Source organism: Alosa sapidissima, chromosome 5, assembly GCF_018492685.1.
Source record: "Alosa sapidissima isolate fAloSap1 chromosome 5, fAloSap1.pri, whole genome shotgun sequence".
In the NCBI taxonomy this organism is placed as follows: Eukaryota; Metazoa; Chordata; class Actinopteri; order Clupeiformes; family Clupeidae; genus Alosa; species Alosa sapidissima.
This window is the reverse complement of record NC_055961.1, coordinates 39,523,711-39,546,737: the sequence shown is the minus strand read 5'-3', so window position 1 is coordinate 39,546,737 and position 23,027 is coordinate 39,523,711. Positions and strand designations below refer to the sequence as shown.

The 23,027-nt window shown below is 43.6% G+C and overlaps 1 protein-coding gene across 6 annotated transcripts in view; it reads right to left on the bottom strand.

Annotated features, from left to right (window-relative positions):
• Window positions 1-23,027, bottom strand: part of LOC121709816 (protein unc-79 homolog) — a 311,977-nt gene that overhangs the window by 77,945 nt on the left and 211,005 nt on the right. For all 6 annotated transcript variants that reach the window (XM_042093431.1, XM_042093433.1, XM_042093432.1 and 3 more), the window contains exons 33-35: window positions 12,364-12,465; window positions 11,906-12,022; window positions 11,541-11,652 (exon numbers count right to left, since the gene is read on the bottom strand). In XM_042093431.1, coding sequence (XP_041949365.1) covers window positions 11,541-11,652; window positions 11,906-12,022; window positions 12,364-12,465 — 331 coding nt within the window. The remainder of the gene's footprint in view (window positions 1-11,540; window positions 11,653-11,905; window positions 12,023-12,363; window positions 12,466-23,027) is intronic.

Here is a 23,027-nt window from a genome sequence, read left to right as displayed (position 1 = left end):
TTAGAGGTGCAGCAATGGTAGCAAAATCCGTAATAAACCGTCTGTAGTAGCCGGCTAGGCCCAAAAACGACCTCACCTGTTTTTTGGTGATGGGCCGTGGCCAGTCCTGTATGGCCCGCAACTTGGCTTCCTGAGGCTTGACCAACCCCCACCCAATGGTGTACCCCAGGTAGTTTGTCTCGCTGAAGGCCAGCCTACACTTCTTTGGGTTTGCCGTGAGCCCTGCTTCCCCGAGTGAATCAATCACAGCCTGTACTTGGGGTAAGTGGCTGGCCCAATCGGGACTTTGTATGACCACATCGTCCAAATATGCTGCTGCGTACCTCTTGTGAGGTGCGAGGACGCGATCCATCAAGCGCTGGAACGTGGCAGGCGCTCCGTGGAGACCAAACGGGAGCCGGGTGTACTGGTAGAGCCCCCCTGGTGTGGCAAAGGCCGTCTTCTCCTTCGACGCCGGGGTCAGGGGCACCTGCCAGTAGCCTTTGGTGAGGTCAAGAGTGGTTAGGAAGTGAGCATGCCCCAAGGAGTCTATCAAGTCATCAACACGAGGCATGGGGTATGCATCAAACTCAGACACTTCATTTAACTTCCGATAGTCATTACAAAATCGTACTGACCCGTCTGGTTTGGGTCAATGGGACAATGGGACTTGCCCAGGCACTTTGGGACTCTTCGATCACCCCAGCTCCAGCATCTTCCTTACCTCCTCCTGAATAACCACTTTACAAGCCTCCGGCACGCGGTAAGGGCGCTGGTTTACCGTTTTGCCAGGCATGGTGCGGATCTCGTGTTGGACCACCTCCGTGTGCCCAGGTAGGGAGGAGAAGACATCTCGGTTGCGATCCACCAACTCCAGGGCCATCTGCCGTTGATGTGGGGGGTCTCCCTGGTTCCTTGGTCTCTGTGGGGGGTAGACAGCTGAACAACGCCTCCCTGGCGTGCCACTTCTTTAAAAGGTTAACATGGTAAATCTGCTCAGGCTTTCTTTTATCAGGTTGCCTCACCTTGTAGTTTACCTCTCCCACACGTTCAATGACCTCATATGGCCCTTGCCATGTTGCCAGGAATTTGCACTCCACGGTTGGCACCAGGACCAGCACTCGGTCCCCGGGCTTAAACTCTCTGGGTTGAGCAGATCTATTGTAGGAGGCTTGCTGTTGCCGTTGAGCAGTCTCCATGTGTTCACGCATCATGGGATAGACAGCCTTCATTCTCTCCCTCATGGCCCCGACATGCTCGATCAGGGTCCGCTGTCGGCACGGTTGCTCCCAGGCCTCCTTGGCGATGTCCAGCAGTCCTCTGGGTCTGTAAGAAAGCAAGAGCTCAAAGGGTGAAAAACCCGTAGACGACTGAGGTACCTCTCTCACCGCAAACAGTAGGTATGGTAGCAGCTGATCCCAGTTGCGCCCATCTTCCCCGATCGCCTTCCGCAGCATGGATTTTAGGGTTTTGTTAAAATGTTCGACTAGCCCGTCTGTCTGGGGGTGGTAGACTGACGTTCTCAGCTGTTTGATCTTCAGCAGAGCACAGAGTTCTTTCATCACCTTGGACATGAATGGACTCCCTTGGTCTGTCAATATCTCCTTCGGGAGCCCCAGACTAGTTGACAGAAGGAACAACTCCTTGGCGATTTGTTTGGATGTAGCCTTCCTCAGCGGGATGGCCTCAGGATATCGGGTTGCATAGTCCAGGATGACCAGAATGTACTGATGTCCCCTGGAACTCTTCGGTAAGGGCCCAACGATGTCCAGTCCAATCCTCTCAAACGGGGTCTCGATAATGGGCAAGGGAATGAGCGGGTTTCTATATGTGGGCTTTGGCGCCACCCGCTGACACTCAGGGCAACCACGACAGTAGTTCTCAATCTCTTTGTGCACTCCTGGCCAAAAGAAGCGTCGCAAGATTCCTTCTTTCGTCTTTTCTACCCCTAGGTGAGCCCCTAGCGGGTGGGTGTGTGCTAGGTTGAGTACGGTGGCCCGGTGGGGCTGTGGTACGAGGAGCTGTTCATGCACCTCACCATTTTTACCCCCGGTTTACTGCAAAATGGGGGTAGGTAGGGCTTGTCCTATCCCCTAGCACCACTCCCTCTATCACCTGCACATTTTTCAAAGCATTTGTAAGAGTGGGATCTTGTAACTGGGCTGTACCATACTGGCCTGTGAGAGGGGGAAGCTCTTTGGTGCCTTGGACGTCTTCCTCGCTGGAGATTGGAACACTTCCTGGGACCATGTTCTCTTCCCCCGTGTCTGGACCAGTCTCTGAATCAGCCTGGGCACCTGCCATCCCTGCAAGAGCACAGGCTGGAGTGAGTGGTTCTGAGGGTTGTACTTGCGTATTCTCAGGATACGTCTTACCTCTCCGCTTCTGAGGTACTCGGGTCAGCCTCTCCTGAGTCTCCCTCCACAGTGGGTGAAAGGCTGGGCAGTCTAGTCCAATTAGGACAGGAACAGGTAAGGAATCAACCACCCCCGCCGTCGTGAGGATGGTTCCCCTGGTGGTGGTCATTGCGAGTTCAGTGGTGGGGTAGTCTCTGGTGTCTCCATGGACACAGGAAACCGTGAGGACTTTCCCTGGGGTCAGACACGATGAATCCACCAGATCCTTACGCACCAGGGTGACCCGGCTACCGGAATCTAGCAGAGCTTCCACATCATGGTGATTCACAGTCACCGGGCAGGTGGGGGGTCGTTCTTGGGCGCCATCTACGACTCCCACGAGCAAAGCAAAAAGGTGGGCGGGTGGTGAGCTGGAGGACTCAGCAGTGGGCATAGGCTCTTCTGCCGGTTTCCCACACTGCCAGGAGATGTGTCCCATCTCCCCACACCGGTAACACTGTCGGGTTTCACTCTCCCGGTGTCCTCTTCCTGGTGCCGGCTGGTCTCTGGCTCCCCCTGGAGCCTGGACAGCTCCTGAAGTGGCTGGGTTGGAAACCTTGGGGTTCTTTGGACGGGCTCCTCCCGTCTGTGGCGGGGACGCACTCTGGGGCTCCTTTCTGGAAGCCCGAAGCATCTCTGCTGTGGCCTGGTACCTTTCCACAGCTTCCACGGTTAGGTCCGCTGTCGTCAAGGCCTGTTGACTGATGAGCCGTTTCGCCTCATAAGGCAGGGCCCGTAAGTACTTGTCCACCACAACGGCCTCCACTACTGCAGCTGCCGTACTCTTCTCCGGGTCCAGCCATTTCCGCGTGATCCGGACAAGTTCGTGCATCTGTGCACGAGGAGGCTGGTCTGGTTGAAAGGTCCAGCTGTGGAAACGCTGGGCCATGCCAAACTTGGTGAGCCCACTTCTGCTGAGGATCTCCGCCTTCAGTGCATCATAGTCAGTCGCCCTGTCAGAGGCCAGGTCCCGGACAGCATTCAGCGATTCCCCCGACAGAAAGGGGGCTAACAGTCCAACCCACTGTACCTTGGGCCACGCTTCCCTAGTGGCTGTAGCTTCAAAGGCGTGCAGGTACGCCTCAACGTCATCTGTGGCCCCCATCTTAGAAATAAAATCACTCGCCCTTATTGGGCGGACATTACGAACGGCCAACTGTCTCTGCAATTGCAGTTCCTCTGTCTTCAGGAGGTTGGCTCTCTTTTGCTCCTCCAAGAGAGCCACGTTCGCTTGCGTCTGGGCAGCCATGTCAGGGGAATGTAGCGCCCCTCCAGGACGCAGCCTCTCGTGACATCACAATATATATATATTAAGTTTAAAGGGACACCAGGCAACGCTTTCGTGTTAATTACTCATCTTTGTAAGTCGGTTTATGGTTAAATGACTCATTACAGGGCGAATGAAGACTCTCTCGCCCGCCTGTATACTGCCTGTAAGAAGAATATCCCACTTGCAAGTTCAGTGTATCGTACCCGCCGACCGAAGCAGGATCAGTTTACATCCTGCATCCACAGCACAGAGGCAGGCTAACGAAACGCTAGCGATTGTTGCAAACGTGTGTATAATGGCAGAGCCGGCGAAGAAGCAGCGAAAACCCTTTACAGAAGATGCAAAGAAAAGGAAAAGAGCTTCAGAACGAGTGAGGGGGAGTTTCGTAGAGAAAAAGCATCAGGCTTGCCTGGTGTCCCTTTAATACGTGCTGATCTGAGCCAAGAAAAGAAAGACATGTGCTGCTATTTACTTGGCTATTTGTGCTGCCAAGGATTCTATACACCAGTTGATTGTGCATAATGTCAACATTACTGCAACCATTACCAGAATAAACCTGCTGGCCATTACAGTCAGCAGCTGAGGAGAAACGCCAGCCTTCAATGGCGCCTGCAGGTGTGCATAACAGTGTGCGTGCTATCAGGCAGCTACGAGTAGAGAGAGCATTTGCCCTGTGTGTGTATATTCACTCCAAGTTGGCCTACCATAACTTCCCAACTCATCAGATAGATAGATAGAGATAGAATGATACTTTATTGATCCCCAAGGGGAAATTCAAGGCAGGGCATGACAGGGCAGGGCAGCCTGTAATTCAGTGTGCATTGTAAGGTGCTCTAAGGGAGTGAGTGTCATGGTGATGGTGCAAATACAGTGGGCATTACTTCAAATTGGCTGGCTTTCGGCATGATTCGCACGTGACCTCACGCGGAATCACACGACTTTAATTTGTATTTCTCCAGTGATGCTGCAACAACCCAAACAACCGGCAGATGGCTCTTGTGAGCAGGGTGTCTCGTAAAAAGAAATGGAGCTTGGAAAACCCTACACAGACTTCACTACAGACTTTAGCAGACTGGTTTAGAAATAATTTAATAGCCAGAAATATGCCTGCCCTACCCTAATAAAGAAATAACTGCGAGTGAATCTCGTTTGCAGCCGTAGAAGAAATGTATACGCCCTGGCTGTCAGTAGACGGAGGAGGATAATTTACTAGACCCTATGCAGTCTGGTTTCAAGAGTGGTCATTCTACTGAAACTGCTCTTCTGTCTGTGACTGAAGCAATGACAGTAACTAAGTCCTCTGCTCAGTCATCAGTATTAATTCTACTAGATTTATCTGCAGCCTTTCCTTTCTTTTCTTTTCTTTCTTTTGTTTGGGGCAGCCGTGGCCTACTGGTTAGCACTCTGGACTTGTAACCGGAGGGTTGCCGGTTCGAGCCCCGACCAGTGGGCCGTGGCTGAAGTGCCCTTGAGCAAGGCACCTAACCCCTCACTGCTCCCCGAGCGCCGCCGTTGAAGCAGGCAGCTCACTGCGCCGGGATTAGTGTGTGCTTCACCTCACTGTGTGTTCACTGTGTGCTGTTTGTGTTTCACTAATTCACCGATTGGGTTAAATGCAGAGACCAAATTTCCCTCACAGGATCAAAAAAGTATATATACTTATATACTTTCTATACTATCTGAACTGGGAAAAGCTCTTGACTGGTTTTAATCTTACCTTAAAGGGCGTACTTTCAACGTGTCTTGGCAGGGACAGGTATCTAATTCTCATGACCTCACCACAGGTGTGCCTCAGGGATCAGTATTAGGACCCTTGCTTTTCTCTATTTACACCACTTCCTTAGGTGAGACTATTCCGACCCATGGATTTGACTATCACTGTTATGCAGACGACACTCAACTTTACTTGTCTTTCCCACCTAATGACTCTAGCGTTTCCCACCGGATTTCTGCATGCCTTAAGGATATTTCAGCCTGGATGAAAGATCGGCACCTTCAGCTTAATCTCTCAAAAACAGAGTTTTTGGTGTTTCCAGCTAAAACAGCTATTCCCCAACAGATTAACATCCAGCTTGACTCAACTTCACTGACCCCAACTAGATTGGCACGTAACTTGGCTGTTGTAATTGATGACCGACTTAACTTAACTTCTGCATGTAGCTTCTATTGCAAAATCATGTCGGTTTATGCTTTAGAACATTAGGAAGATTAGATCTTATCTGACACAAGATTCTACACAACTTCTTGTTCAGACCATGGTCATCGCTAAGCTGGACTATTGTAATTCACTATTAGCTGGTTTACCCGCTTGTGTAATAAGATCATTACAGCTGATTCAGAATGCTGGAGCACGCCTGGTCTTCAATCAGCCAAAGAGAACACATGTAACTCCTCTCCTAGTTACTCTCCATTGGCTCCCTATAATAGCCAGAATTAAATTTAAATCTCTCACTTTGGCCTATAGGACACTGACTGGATCTGCTCCTAGTTATTTTAATTCAATAATCAAGCCTTACATCCCCAACCGCCCACTGCGGTCTTCTGATGAGCGTCTGTTATGTCGACCAGTCATAAAAAATATGTCTAATTCAAGACTCTATTCCTCAGTGGTTCCATGTTGGTGGAATGAGTTGCCCAGTGCTCTCCATTCCTGTGGTAGTTTTGGGTCGTTTAAACTACCACAGGTCTAAAGACATTCCTAACAGGGGTCTAAAGACATTCCTGTTCAACATGTACTTATTTGTTTAAGCGCTTATGTGTTATGGTTTGTATAATATTGTTTTATTTTCATTAGGCTGTTGATTAATTTGACATTATTGTTTATTATTGATATTCTCCTTAATGTAGTCTTACCATGTCATTGTTTTTATATTATTAATTGAATAGACATTATTGTTTAATTATTGCTTTTCCCCTAATTTTCATTGCTTATTTTATTAGGCTATTGATTGAATTGATATTGTTGTTTATTATTACTATTCTCCTTATTATATTTGACCAACATTCTAATCTGTTCCCTGTTCAATTTTTAAATATTATGTTGTTTTGTATTTGTGTGTCGCTTTGGACAAAAGCGCCTGCCAAATCCATAACCATAACATCGCCTAGATATCTGTAAATATTAGAATTAGAGAATATACAGCTCATGGTTCAAAGAGTTTGTCAATGTAGCCTTAATGATTAATTTTACAATGCTAAGCATGCATGTATTTAAGTTTCTTTAAACTGAGCTGTGCTTAAATTAGTCAATGCATTATTTCATAACAGACCAAATAGAAAATAAATGTTATAAATATATATATATATATATATATATATATATATATATATATATATATATATATATATATATATATATATATATATATAATGATATATAGCCTATCTGTATCTGTACATATCTGTACATATTAAAATCAGATTATGTAGGCTACACAGTATAGTTACTGTAGATCAAGTTTGACAGCTCCGGAACTCATGCCAATGATAGTCTTAAAAGAGCCACACCACTTTTATGACACTATGGCATATTAATGCTGTTCTGTTGACTAATCATGATATCACATTTTATACCGTATCTATAGTGGCTGCTGAAAGAGTTGAGTGGCTTTTTTTTCGGGGACCGAAAAGCAGTGACAGTTCATTAGAGTAAATGCTTTGTTTGTGCAGTTATCTTGAGTCTGTGCATTTGTGTGTGGTGCGCTTGGCACACTGTGATAAATGTGATAACACTGTGCCATTTTGGGTAAGCCTAGGAGTTGCGTGACCAACTTTTAAAAATTTCTCGGGGGAGAAACCCCTGAATCCCCTCTTACATAGGACATTTCATGTCTGGGCTTAAGTCTGGAATATGTTGAGATTCTAGAAAAGTGCCTACCTAGTCCTACCGCAAAAGCTCAATTTAATTGTAAATGGTTAGTGCGTGGTGTACCATTTTTTTATGAGATAGATAGTTTAACATAGCCTAATGTGAAGTCCCAGTCAGTCATTCTTAAGTTTAAGGCCTTAAGAAGCCCACAGTAAGCTACACTGCATGACTATGGTCCAGCTTATTATTTTAACCCTGTGTGGGTCTCTTAAAAAATGCATCAAGTATAATGAATAAATGTGGTTTTCTGTGCAATATATGCATACTTTGCTTATATTGTTGTTTCAACCAGCCTGTTGTCCATAGCCTGTCAAGAGAGTGGGGCCACGATTTTAAGGCTATTTCGCATAAGCTACTCAATGGTGCACGCATTATAGCGACCCCCACTCACCGGGGCTAGGTGGAAAGTGTTAAAAGCCGATTGGCGTAGCCTACAGTAAACAGTCACTTGAGATCAGATCTGCATTCTAGAATGTTAAGACGCATCAAGACGCATTGCCTGTTACGCACATTGTTACGCACATTGTTACGCACACCTGTTGCGAATTGCCATTCGTACTGCTGAGTAAAGACCATAACTATCACGGTGACATAACTATCACGGTGATTGCGTTAATTACACGTTAATCACAATGTAGCCTAATCAGTTCTGATAAAACAAAACAACAATTTGTGAACACTACTGAAAAATACGAAATACCAAACATTTCTACTCTAGCAATAACTCAATAACTTAAATTATAATAATTTAATAATTGAGCTGCCTTGGCGGAGGTCTGTGCTCTCTGAGCGAGTGCTGTTCTATTATGTGCATGGGGACGTTCGCAAATATCGAAAGTGCCAACACTTCGGGTCATGTTGACCTAGACAAGGCTATAGGCCTACCTGTAGGAAAACTGACAAACTGCCTGTCATTTCAATTGTATTTTAAAATGTGGACGGGTAAATTTTGACAGCTATTTGTTGTTATAGCTTGAACAGAAGTGGCAAATGAATCCCTTTTGCGCTCCGCACAGGTGCGAGAGCGGGTCACAGTCAATTTCTCCACGACCGCACCTCTGAAGTTGCCTAAAAAGCGCTTGAACACATGGATTTACAAGCAAGAGGGATGTTGGCCACACCGCTGAAACAACATGATTGAAAGCCCTTCTTAAATCAACCAGCAATATGCTTGTTCTTAAAGCGATGGTTCGGAGTAATTTCACCCTAGGGTCCTTTGCACCATGACCCCGAGCCAAACACCCTCCCAGAACCTGTTTTCCCTTGTTTGAACCCTGGTCGAGTAGCGCTGTCAGAAACTAATGACTTTCTGCAGGCGTAATGGAACCAACTTAGAATCTCGTAAATTACCCCACTAATAATGCCCTGAATGGTACAAAACGTCTACAGTAGTACAACTATGTTCTTTACTCATAAAACGAGGCATTGAAAAGTTTGTAAGTACACCAGGAGTTTATTTAAATAACACTTGCCTGATGGATGCTACTATCTACCGCTGTGTCGAGGTTACTTCCGTGATTTGGGAAAAGCCCGTAAAAGTCCTGGCAGGAAGCGATTACATCAAAGTTTTTTTGTATATCCAGTTTTTAATATTTTCTTCCGAAGTGTTAACTTAGTGTTAACTAATATTTGTTGCAAACTGGTACTACAAACAAAATATTAGTGCATTCCTGGATCTACATCCTTATGCATGCGTCCTGCCAGGACTTTTACGGGCTTTTCCCAAATCACGGAAGTAACGTCGACGCAGCGGTAGACAGTAGCAGATAGTACCATCCATCAGGCAAGTGTTATTTAAATAAACTCCTGGTGTACTTACAAACTTTTCAATGCCTCGTTTTATGAGTAAAGAAAATAGTCTGATATTGAAATGATGCACTCCAGTTCGGCTCCCACGACAGAGCCAGCTTTCCTTACCAGCCAATCTAGTCGCCCAGCATCCTTCTTCTTTGTGCTTCATCCCCAGCATACCACAGCATAGAAGAGGACGCTGGCAACAACAGACTGGTAAAACATCCTGAGGAGCTTACTGCAGATATTGAAGGACCGCAGCCTGCTCTGCCCTTTCTTGTAGAGTGCTTCAGTATTGGCTGACCAGTCCAGTTTATTGTCCAGGTGTAAGCCCAGATACTTGTAGGTGTTTACCACCTCCACATTGACCCCTCAATAGAGACTGGTAGCAGATCGGGTTTTGACCTGCGGAAAACCACCACCATCTCCTTGGTCTTTGAAGTGTTGAGTTGAAGGTGGTTGAGTTTGCACCAATGCAAAAAGTCCACCACCAGGCTCCTGTACTCCTCCTCTTGCTCGTCCCTGATACACCCCACAATTGCAGTATCATTAGAGAACTTCTGCATGTGGCATGACTCAGAAGTCAGATGTGTATAGGGTGAACAGGACTGGCGAGAGCAAAGTGCTGCTGATCAAAGTGTCAGAGAGACAGTTCTTACTACACTGCAATCACTACACTGTAGCCCATATTCTTTAAAATAAACAAATGTATTTGTTCAGTTGTATGCAGCAGAATTTCGCACTGAAACACACAGTTGGTTTGCACACATGCAGCACTTACTTGTTGCTGGGTTAGCTAATTCACTAACCCAAGACTCCAAGGCCATTTTGGATATAAAACTCTTTTGCAAACAGCAAAAACAGAAAAGGAGGAGGCAGGAAAGCTTTAGAGGAGGTAATTTCACATAGGCTAAATTGTCAAAACAATGTTTAAACATTTAAGTCATACAACGGTAAACTAAAACTAAAGGTAAATTGAGCCTTTTTAGCACTGCATAAAGTTGACCAAATGAATAGATGCTGTTACTACTGTAAATCCTCAAATTGTGGCCGGGGTCTTTTATTTACTTAGGCTGCGCAAATCACAGGCAATTATTTGGGGCAGGCTTGTATTTGAGGCAGACCTTTATTTCTTATTAGGCTTCTGTTGTAGAATTTAATTAATAAAGTGAAAGGCCACTCTTAAAGTGGGCCAACACTGTTCAACACTTCCTGTAACTAGCATACCGGTAGAGTATCAAAAGCAGAGCATTTTCAGTTTGGTTTGGGATTTACTTTTGGACTGTTTGATTATATTGCTAAATGTTGGGACTGATGGGTAATGAAATCTGGGGGGTATTTGATGGTTCACTATTAAGTTTCATGTAGTTGAAAGTGTCGGGATTTCCACCCCCTGTTTATTATAAGCCAGACAGCCGCTTTCATTCATTCAATGAACGTGCGCTGTGCTGTAATGGAAACCTTACACTGCACAAAATGAATTCTAACCAAGTGTTATTAATCTTATATTAAGATTAAAAAATCTATTTGGTATTGTTTTTAGTATGAAAAGACTTACCTAGAGCCCTCTCAAAAGAAAATTTTGACTTAATTTAAGAAGATTTTGACTTATTTTAAGGACTCTTATCAAGACAAATTTACTCAACGCACTGGCAGACAAATTTGCTTGTTTTCAGGATGACATGTCTTAAAATAAGTCAAACTTTTTTAAAATTAAGTCAAATGTTTTCACAAGAAAGTGCTAGGTAAGTCTATTTATACTGAAAACAATACCAACTAGATTTTTTTATCTTCATATAAGATTAATAACACTTGGTTAGATTTTGTTAGATAAGCAGTTTTTGCAGTGTATTGTGCAGTCAAGTAGCCTAAATTGAGTTATGATTTCATTTTTATTAAATTTGTTCGCTGGAATGCCTCACGGCAACAATTGTGGTTAAATGTAGTACTGTTTCAGCCTCTGGCAAGCTCAGAGGGGGACAGCAAGCAACTGGTAGCTTGAGAGCGACGTGTTGGAGACCCATGGTATAGGACAACAACTTTTCATTGACAACAGTGTTAAATCAACCAACAATATAAAATATTTGGAAAAGCTATTTCGCAATTAGATATTTTCTCCAAATCGTGCAGCCATAGTAATAAGGATGTATGGTAGCAAAGGATTGCTGCAATAATATTTAAAAAAATGTCTTGGTATGGTAGGGGATTGTATTACCTTAAGGGCATAGATTCCTACCTGTCAGTCATAGTGGTAGGCTGGTCATCTGTGAACTCCTCGGGGGCAGGCACAAACATGCTGACCGAGCTGGGAGCTGACAAAAGGCTAGTCTTGGTCTGACCTGGAAAACCTACCCAGAAAAGAGAGATTGTGGTCACCCATCGTGACAGAAATTGATTTGAAATTCTATTTTATTATGAAATTGTATTTTATGACTATTTAGAGACAATCACCAAAACTCACATAAAAAACATCTAATAGCTTATTCTCTGCTTTGGACTATTGTCCATGTAGAGTCAGCAAAAATACCCAAAACTACATTGGATATTCTGTTTAGTTTCCCAACTTTGATAGAAGATATTTAACCACAAACAAGGACTGACCAGTCTCCCAGTTGCTGATGTTATGTGGGGCACTGGATTGATGCTCTAGTTGTTTCTTCATCAGCTGACTCATCGTCAGAGCACCTAGTGAACCACGTTTCACTTGTCTGTACTGAGCTGCAAAGACAGGTCAGCACACACAGACAAACACCACAAATTTAGTATTCAGTATAGTAGCTCTGTACCCGAGGGACAAATGACATGTCGGCAGCAATCACATTATACAAGTAATAACATGAATACATCAGTTTTGTTTATCGTCAAATAGTAGGTAAGGATACTATAAAATCTTAAACATAGACATTACATGAGGTTAAAGCCATTTAACATCTTTAAATGTTATATAGTAAAAATGTTGAGGAAAAATCACACTTTTTGCATGTTGGGACAGTTCGATGAACTTCGGGCTGGAGCAGAAAAAATTGAATTAAGGAACATAACAGACATGTAGTCCTTACTTGACACAGAAGAGCGATTGCTTGTTTCAGGGTTTGCTGTGTCCAGGGTAGGGGCTGAAGCTGATCCCAGGGGCCTATCCAGTGTGGAAAGGACTTTAGGATCTGGAAGACATTTGGATATGTCTTAGTACACGTGATATACAGAGCATTGTGAGTTTGAGAACAGAATCTCACAGCGTTAATAGGAGTGCATTTGCAGTGTTGCAAGTGGTAAGGTCGGACATCGGACATGGTCAGGCTTACGTTAATTGGTGAAAGCCTGAAAGGTTTGGTTAAAGCTGACAAAAAGCTTTGTTGAGCCATACCTTTAAATTGAATGCATCAGAGGAGATTACAGTAGCCTTCAAAATGCCAATATTTCTGTGGGTCTGGACAGTTTTACAAGGAATAACATGTTTGGTTGTAGCTTGTTGGATCTGTTTTAAATGATATTCCATCCTTTTGATAACCTGTGTTGCATCAGCATGTTGAACATCAGCAACATCTTGACATCATATACTCTAAATTTAATATGAATCAGATGAACCGTCAAGGAAAAGTGCGTCCCAATTGATCAAGCGTCATCAGTGTAATAACCATTCTTTCAGTCGGCAGATAGTGGTGTTATGCCAAATATGCATTGTGGCCATGTGAATATCATCATTACCATAATTCTCAATAATCTCTGAAGTTTGAGCCCTGCCAAGCAATGCATGAACAATTTATGACACATTTCCTGTTTATCTGGTGGGCTTTTTAAATTTGCCATTTTAGCATCTCAAAAAAAGCTTCGCAATTTAAAATCAGCAACATCTTGACATCATACAGTGGGCATCGCTTTCAAATGGCCACTTCAGTCGCAGCTGCGTGAAGCTTTAGTACCACTTTCAGCCACTGTACATCACTCTGTCAGTAGCCTGACTGCCGTCCCTTCTGAAAAAGCAGGAGGCTACCTTTAAACATAATTGTTACCGAGAGGAATCCCAGCCTACAAATTCAATAACAAAATAAATCATGCATAATTAAACATTACCTCGATTAAGGTTAATTGGGTATGCGAAATCTGCTTTTGATAGCCTACCGGTGCCGCTTCACAAAACTAAAAAATATCTTAATTTGCAGTCTACAGTGGGCATCGCTTTCAAATGACCACTTCATTCGCGCATTACGCGGCGTGAAACTGCGTGAAGCTTTAGTACCACTTTCAGCCACTGTGCGTCGCTCTGCCACTGTACATCGCTCTGCCTGCCGTCCCTTACATAATTGTTGCCGAGAGTAATCCCAGCCTACGAATTCAATAACAAAATAAATCATGCCTAATTAAACATTACCTCGATTTAGGCTACTTGGGTATGGCTTAAGGCTTGACTACACGAAAATCGAAATCGAAATTTGCTGTCTACATTATTGTCAGTGTTGGGGTTAACGCAACTACGCAAATCAAAACAGTGGTGTGATAATTGAGCCAGTAGAGAAATAACTGTTCAGAATTAATCTGTAGCCTTGGGTAGGCTTCTGCAGAAAACAATGTTGTTGCCGATTTAATACTATCTGGCGACGTTTTTAACAGGCTACGCAATAGAGGCTTAGACAACGATGACCCACGTTTTGGTTTCGTAAATTAATTTGCCCTACTTCTTGACTGCAATGTAGTCAATTGACTGCTTGACATGTCATTTTTATTTTTCTGTACGATAAACAATTACATCTGCTTTATGCCGCAGAATTACATTCATATTTGGCTGACTGCAGACGCGCCACTTCCCTCCCCATATTCCAAGATTAAGATAGTATGAAGTGCTTTTTGTATAGGCTACTGTCATAAAAAAATAGTTAAAACGAATAGCTATTTGCAATTTGACAAAACACTGGTCCTCATTTTGCGAATGCGAGGACGATATGAGCCTGTTGCATTTAGTTAGATGTCCGAGTCACGCATAATGTTTGAAAACCACTGGCTCGTAATCACAATAATTTAACACACGACAGTTGGATAACCTACTTCATCATGTCCCCATGCCTACATTTTTGTGAGTAGCATAGAGATCGTTACAAACAATAAAGTATGGCTCTCCGTTTGGGACATCGAAAACGTATATTTTTAATAGACTACTGTCGAAGATGCTGACTTGCAAAAGCCTCGGGATAACACGTTATCTCCACTATCATCAGTCATGCCCCTTGATCAAAGTGGGGAATGAAATAAAAGTTTGATAACCACTGGCTTAACAAGTTACCTGCAGTCCAGAACACAGAATCTATTGCAATATTCTGATGATCGGCGATGATATCGGCAAATGTTTGTTTTCCAAAGTAAGAATTTCACTTCACCATGCACCTTCGACAATACCTGGCCTACCTGGTATCATTACAAACATTATTCTGTGTCCTAAAACTGGCATATTTTATGGAAATGTGTCATGTAAGTTTGTTGCAAAATCTAGAGAAATGGGTGAGGTGGTCAGCGGGGGACAATTGAGACACACATTGGATTGTGTTATTACTTGAACATTCCACACTATCCACAGCTGTGGTAGGCCTATCAGGGGCAGGAGGATTACTGTCAGCGCAGGCTTTATATAAAATTCTTCAACAGAAGGCCTTGAATGTTGTCTTGTTTGTGGAGCGCTTTGCTTCGCTTCTGTAATTTCGGCTTCATTGGAAATGAGGGCTTCCCTCAATGACCCTCCGAGAATAAATAAAGGTTGAATGAATGAATGAATGCAGGCTTGCCCAAAATAAAGGCATGTGGTTTGCGCAGCCTACAGTAAATAACAGACCTGCCAGAATGTGCGTTATGATGCTTTTTTACGAGCAAGATGTTTTTGGTACCCTACGCACACTGCATGTTCTTAAATAACAATGATCATCAGTAATATTCGACCATTAATTTGGGTAAATGGGCAAGCGTGACCACCTTGATTGGCTGATTGGCTGATGATTGTAACACGGGCATGATTCCAAACACCTCCCTTACGATGATGAGTGACAGGTCTCAGAATGCGTGCGCTACACAAGGACGGAAGATGATGAATAACTGGGCCCGTAGGCTATTCACAAAGGCTTTTATCTTACTACTAGGAGTAGGCTACTCCTAAATCGCACTTAAAGATTTTAGATTGGAGTTTTCTCTTAAAAGTTATTCACAAAGCCTTTCAGACAACTCCTAAACTAGGAGTGAGTCTTCGTGGCTATGGATGACGTCATTACTCATGCACGAGCTTGACTGAAGTGACCACCTTGATTGGCTGACGACTGTAACGCGGGAATTCCAAACACCTCTCTTCCGATGATGACTGACAGGTGACAGGTCGGAGAATGCGTGCGCTACACAAGTAGTGGAAGGACGGAAGATGATTAATAACTGAATAAAAAGGCCTAGCCTAAATGAATAAAGAGTAAGGCAAAACAAATAGCTTAGTAGCCTAATGAAACATAGGCCTATGGATTGATGCAGTAGCCTACCTTTGCAACATTATTAAATTAATCTGTCACCATATCCCTAGGCTACATTTGCAAAGAGGAGAACATTTTAATTTGATTCACAATGAAACGTTACATTTCATTTACATGTTAACAATGAGTAGTTTGTGTTGTTGTTGGTGGCGTTATTGCATCCCTTTTATGAATGCAAAATTGTTCCCTCGCGATTGGAAGCTCCTGTTGCGCATAGGCTATTTCAAAACATCGCAACGTAAAATGCCACAAAAAAGCTGTTTATGAATAGGTCTTAGTGAGTTAGGAGTCCTCTCGACTTAAGCTGTCCCAGACTTAGGTGCTACTTTTAGGTCTAAAATGCTTCGTGAATTACTTTTTGTGAAAAAATTAGGAGTCCTAAAGTTAGGAGTGACACGCCCATTATTTTTAGGAGTTGCTCCTAAATTCGCCAGTTAGGAGCTACTTTTAGCCTTAAAATTCTTTGTGAATATGGCCCCTGAATAAAAAGGCCTAGCCTAAATGAATCAAGGCAAAACAAATAGCCTAGTAGCCCAATGAAACATACGGATTGATGTAGTATCTTTGTAACATTATTAAATTATTCTGTTACTATGCCTACGTTTGCAATAGAGAACATTTTAATTTGATTCACAATAATGTTACATTTAATTTACTTGTTGACAATGACTAGCCTAGTTTTGGTTGTTGTTGGCGGCGTTATTGCATGTTAGTTATGCCTACAATGCAAAATTGCTTCCTCACGATTGGAAGCTCCTGTAGCTGCATAGGATTTCAAAACCGCAGGTTTGTGAATAGGTCTGTGAGTAAGGAGTCCTCTTGACTTCTTTTAAGCTGTCACAGAGGTGGGAAGGTGTGATTTGTTGGGGGCAGGGCCGGATTAACTGGGCACAAATATCTGATGGCCCCCCTGCCCCCCAGCCAACGTGAATCGGGTGGTCAGTTAATAGGTCTATATCGTAAGGATTTTTCTTGCCATCTAAGGCACGAGCGCATCTGTGAGGCCAAGCCTCACCAAGTAGCTAGTTTGTTTACAACAAACATTCCATTGAATTAAACTGCTTCATAGGCTATGCCGAAATAGTTTTCAACATTTTGAATATTAGTGTCGGGCGAATTAGGAAATGTTCTCAAAGTAGCCTTATGGCTGAAAGCTGCTTGGGATCCCCCGTCAAGAAATATAACCTACAAATGCGCTTCCTGCACTCATTGTTTCAAAAGGAGTAATTTCGGCTTTGTCAGAACTGAAGAGCTGTGGACGGCACGGCATGGCATGGCATATTCTAAGGGAAAACATTAAAACGGCAAGACAGCGGGGGGAAGTTAAAATACGTGATAAACACAAGTTGGCATGCATTGTTTCGGTCCCTGTGCACAGGGATTATGTGTCATATTATTAATCACATATGATTATTTGTGAAATTGTGCAAACAGGTGCAACACATTTCAAAAGGAAGGACTGGTAGCATGCAAGCTCACAGGAAAGATTGATTTAAGAACGTTATCACAGTGTGTGGCTGTGGCGCAAAGCAGCGCAGGCGGAAGACAGGGACAATTGGCAGGGGAGGGTCATGTCTTTTTTAACAATTCTGTCGGACGGTCATTGAACAATTTCTAGCAGGCAAGGGAGGGTCATGCAACTTTTGACTGAAGCACTCAAAATTCCTCCGGCGGCCCCTTCAATAATAATGAACAGTCCCTAGATTGCTGCTGGGCTTGGTTCATGTCTGTTAACAACTCATTGCCGTCAAACGCGTAGGCCTATAGCCTATCTCGCGATTGCATCCATTACAAACAAACATGCAATGTGAACGTCTGGGATTGGGGAGAGCACTAAATGCTCTACTGAATAAGCACGAAGTCAAACCTTTAAATGAAAAACACTCTTAATCAAAAAAATAAACCGATGGAGCTGCTGAGCAAGCATGGAGTAAGACGTGTGTTTGTGTAGCTCTGCAGGAAACAACGGCTAAACTATTATTTTCAGAGGTATCCTCTTTAAATAGCAATTCAACCAAAGACTTTTTTGTTCTGTGTAACTGTTAGACGTGCAGGATGTCCGTCAGACCTGGCAAAACAAGACAAACAACCATATCTGTCCGTCAAAGCCTTCTCCAACGAGTCAGACCGCATGCGATATGAAGGCGACAGCAGAAGAAGGTGCCTTTCGACTTTGAGGGATTTAAACGTGAACTACGCGAAGACCTAGTTGGTGCAATGAAAAAGGAGGTCAGATCTGTACTCGAAAGCGAACTGGGATTTTTTAAATCGGAAGTTCTGGCTCTCAAATCAGGTTTGGAGGAATTCAAAAACACCACGAGCTCAGATATAGCCGAGCTACGCAGCACGCTAGCTGGCGCAGAGCACAGCTTGTCCACATGTAGTGAAGATGTAACTACACTGCAACGCGATGTGAAGCGCTTGACAGAGTTAGCTGATACCCTTCAAAATAAATGTGACTATTTAGAAGGGAGGTCACGGAGAAATAATATCAGGATCGTTGGAATACCTGAATCTCCTGGCAGTTGCTCCACATCAGCGATTTCAGCTTTGCTCAAAGATGCATTCAATCTGGAAAAAGCGCCTCTGGTCGACAGATCGCACTGATCACTACAGCCAGCTCTACGAGAAGGGGGACCAGTCAGGACGGTCATAGCGCGCCTTCACTATTACAAAGACTGCAACGATATTCTGCGTCTAGCAAGAACCAAACAGAAGATCCAAGTTGCCGACATGACCATCTCTGTCTACCCGGATTTTACTGCGCGAGTGGCCAAATAGTCCGTGAGCCAGGGCCTCAAAATATGGAAACCGTTACCGAAAAAGTGGCAAAGGCTACCATACCTTTTCTGAAAGCCTGGAATCTCAGCTTTTCAATGATGTATGATGGCCATCTGACAAGAGTAGCTGTTTTGAGTTATCACACATAATGTAAACTAAGGTTGAGAAAATAATGATAATAATAATAATAATAAATCAAGCAGAACACTGAATTTCATTTTGTTATGGTTTGGTATCAATTTAAAGGGAAGAATCTGAGCTTTCATTTAAATCCTTTTGTGAACATTTTGGATAAGAACAGCCAACCCTGAAGCTCTTCAAACTTTTAAATCACACACATTTTCCTGCCATTTCCTGTCATCTTTTGTCTTTTAATCCTGTGGCACCAGGGAGCATCAGAGAAACAAAATCCAAACACTGAAATACTGGCAAACACTGAAATACTGGCATGTATCATTTACCCATATTATCTGATTTGGAGGGGGTGATTTTTAGTCTTATATCAGACATGGTGTAAGGCCTGACTCGCTGCAGCATTCTGGACAGCAACAGACACGCCCACTCCAGTCTTGCACGGCCTCCCCAGAGTTTTGACACCTGTGACTGATATCCAATTAGTAGACTTGCCCTATAAAAGGACTTTGTATCTGTTGCCTCGATGTGAGGTATTGTTTGTATTAACTCTACTAAGCAGTGTTTGCAGTATTTCATTGAGAGTTACCTGTTTAGCCTTTTTCCAGTTTAGACCTTGCCCGTTTGTTTTGACCAAGCTTTTTGGATTACGTTTTGGATTGTTCGCCCTGTCTTTGGATTTCCCTGTGTACTGACCTTGGCTTGCTGTCGGCTACTCTTTGGATTGTGGACTTGTACCTTCGCTAAGTAAACAGAACCAAACTGCACTTGAGTCTGAGACTTTATTAATCATCACACATGGCGTTTGAGAAAATGATGCGTATAAATTAAGCAGTGACACTGACATAGCTGAAAATCTAAAAACGAGCAAATGAGACATGGATTCTTATGTTTTAAGGTGTGGTAAACCCAATTATGACATTGCCATTACTGTAAAAGGTCAAGGTCATGTTTTAGCACAGATTGCATCATTCAAGGCCAGGGACAATATTTACAGGCTGGAAGAGACACTGACAGGCCGTGGAACATCCCATAGGGTCAATGGTATAGCAGTGCAGCCTCAGATGTTCGGTCCTGAACTGCCTAGACCAGCTTGTGCCCAAGAGTAAACAGAGAACTGTCTCTGTATCTTTGCCAGCTCTGCCAGTGTATGCTGTGGGAACTAGGTGTGGTCCTCCAACTAGATCCTATGTTGAGGTCAAGACAGATATCTGTGCTGATGCTTTGAAGAAGAACTTCTTATGGTTGCTATGCAGACTGCACTCTGCCACAAATCAAAGCGTTCCTAGCTGGACAGGTTACAACATCTTAGCATCAAACTCTGTGGATGTTATTCCCAGTGTTGTCAGCTATCGGCCAACCATCAATGCCCCAGCCACCCAGATGGCAACTGTTCATGAGATTCTCCTTCAAAGTAAAAAAAAAAATCATGACTTCCTTACACATAAGCAACATGTCAGTTGCCTTTGATCAGGCTCCCTACTGTAAAGTTACAGAAATTCTGTGGGCACATAGAGACAGGTTTCCCAACATTGTGCCAAGACTTGGAGTCTTTCACACCGTCTGTATGTTGTTAGGTGTGATTGGGAAGCACTTCCAGGCTGCAGGCCTAAGGGACATATGCATTGAATCTGGAGCTGTGGCTGAGGGATCTGTCAGTGGTGTTTTGGATAGCCATAAGTACAAAATCATGTATGAAGCCCTCCTGAGGCTAGTCTGGAATTAGTTTTCCCAGTGGCTCACAGAGAACCATCCTGATGCCCACGATCTCCTAGATATCCTGCCCCTAGACTTGAGTGTATATATATACATATATATGTATCTAGACTTGAGGGTATATCATCAACCACTGTAGAAGAATCACTTGACCGTACAGTCTTTCAGAAAGGTCCATCAGTACTTCTGTGAATTCCTGCAGCATCTAAGGTCTCAGCAAGGTCCACTGGCCAGCTCTGGATGTCATATATTGACATGGTGGAGGTTGTACTAAACCTTGTGAGGGCATCACGTGAAGGAAACTGGGCATTACACATGGCTAGCATTCGATCAATCATCCCCTGGACCTTTGCCTATGATAAGCCGTGGGGCCTACTGGTTAGCGCTTCAGACTTGTAACTGGAGGGTTGCCAGTTCGAACCCCAACCAGTAGGCACGGCTGAAGTGCCCTTGAGCAAGGCACCAAACCCCTCACTGCTCCCTGAGTGCCGCTGTTGTTGCAGGCAGCTCACTGCGCCAGGATTAGTGTGTGCTTCACATCACTGTGTGTTCACAGAGACACAGAGTGTGTTTCACTAATTCACAGATTGGGATAAATGCAGAGACCAAATTTCCCTCACGGGATCAAAAGAGTATATGTACTTATACTTATACTTAATCTGAATTATGCAAGGTCACTCACTGTTTACTACTCAGAGATGAGCCATATTGAACATGAGAAACCAGATCTGTACATGTTTCTCTGTGAAGGTGGCTTTTCGGCCCAGCTGAGTGCAACAAACACATTTGGCAGGGTTCCGATTGACCAGACCCTAGAGGAAACTGTCAATCGGGACACTCAGACAGCTGGAGGCACAAAAGGGTTCAGCTTGAACCCAGCAGCTGTCTCAAGATATTACCTTACTGCTGAGTACAAAAGCACTTACCTGTCTATATTGAAAAGCTCCCTGGGACTCCAACGTGACTTTTCTCACAAGGACCTTGGACAAAGCAAAATTGGCAAAGACGAAGAACACATTACAAGCACTGTGGATCTGTTGGATTCTAGTTGGATAAATCCATTTGCAGGTGGTGAGTCCCTTGTTTCTCTGTCTACTAGAAGTACAGCACCAGCAGATGTTGCCGAAGACCTTCTGAATTCATACACCATTGGCAAGAATGCCTACAGAACCTTCTCTGCTGAACGTGTTGAGAGTAATCCTCCTGCAAAGCAGTTCCATGCACCACTCTCCAAGATGAAACTGAAAACGTTCTCCTCAATGCAGGGAAAGGCAAATACATGCAAAACTGGGAATAAAGAAGTTATCCTCAAAGCTGATAATCGAATATTTGCCCAGATGGTACTGATTGCACAGTAGACAGCTCAACCTGAAGGAGGTGTTATCTAATCCCCTTGGACCACTTCTGTGGGCTCTTGCTTCACCAGAGGGCAATGTGAGGAAGACTTGCAAATCCTCACTTGCCAAGCAACTGCTCAAGTTCCCATGTGCCGCTGAATCATTGCCATTAAATTCCACCTACGTAATAGATGCGTCACTGCACCCGTGTTGACATTGTTTTTGATGTATATAATGAGGCTTCTATCAAACACATGGAGAGAGTGGCCAGAGGTGCAGACTCAGGCACAGAGGTCAGACAGATCACTGCAGGGCACAGAGTTCAGCAATGGAAGAGATTCCTACAAAGCAACAACAACAAAACAAATCTTGCTACCTTCTTGCTCAAAGAGTGGAGCAAAGAACAGTCTAGAACAAGACTCGGTGAAAAGGTTCTGTACACTACAACCAAAGATCAGTGTTACAAGCTGACCCAACAGGGAGTACACAAGGTAGCAGACCTGTCGTCCTCTCAGGAAGAGGCTGCCACACGTATGCTAGTCCATGCTTGCCATGCTTCAAGGACTAGTCACAAATCTGTCATCCATGTGTCTGATGACACTGAAGTCTTGGTGATAAGCCTGGCTGGCTTTTTAACTGTTCAGCCATTGTAACTGTTACTTGTCATCAACTATGACTCCTACCCACTGTAGCTAGTTAGCATGGTTAACATAGTTAGCATGTTAACATTGCTAGCATTGTTAGCAAAACTGCTAAAAATGATTAGCTAAGTTAGCTAAGTAACATGGTTAACATAGTTAGCATGTTAGCATGCTAGTTAGCATAGTTAGCATAACTACTAAAAATGAATAGCTAGGTTAGCTAAGTCACATAATTAACATAGTTAGCATGTTAGCATGCTAGTTAGCATAACTACTAAAAATGATAAGCTAGGTTAGCTAAGTCACATGGTTAACATTAGCATGTTAATATTCCATGTTTAGCAAAACTGCTAGAAAACGTTAGTTAAGTTAGCTAAGTAGCATGGTTAGCATAGTTAACATTGCTAGCATAGTTAGCATGTTTATCAAAACTGCTAGAAAATGTTAGCTATGGTTAGCAGGTTAGCATTGCTAGCACTGCTATAAAACATTAGCTAAGTAACATGGTTAGCATAGTTAAAAATCTTAGCATAACTGCTAGTCAAATATCTACCTATACACAGCCATTAAACTATTTGAATATCAACATTCATTCAACTTCCAGTCTGTCAAAAACTTTTAA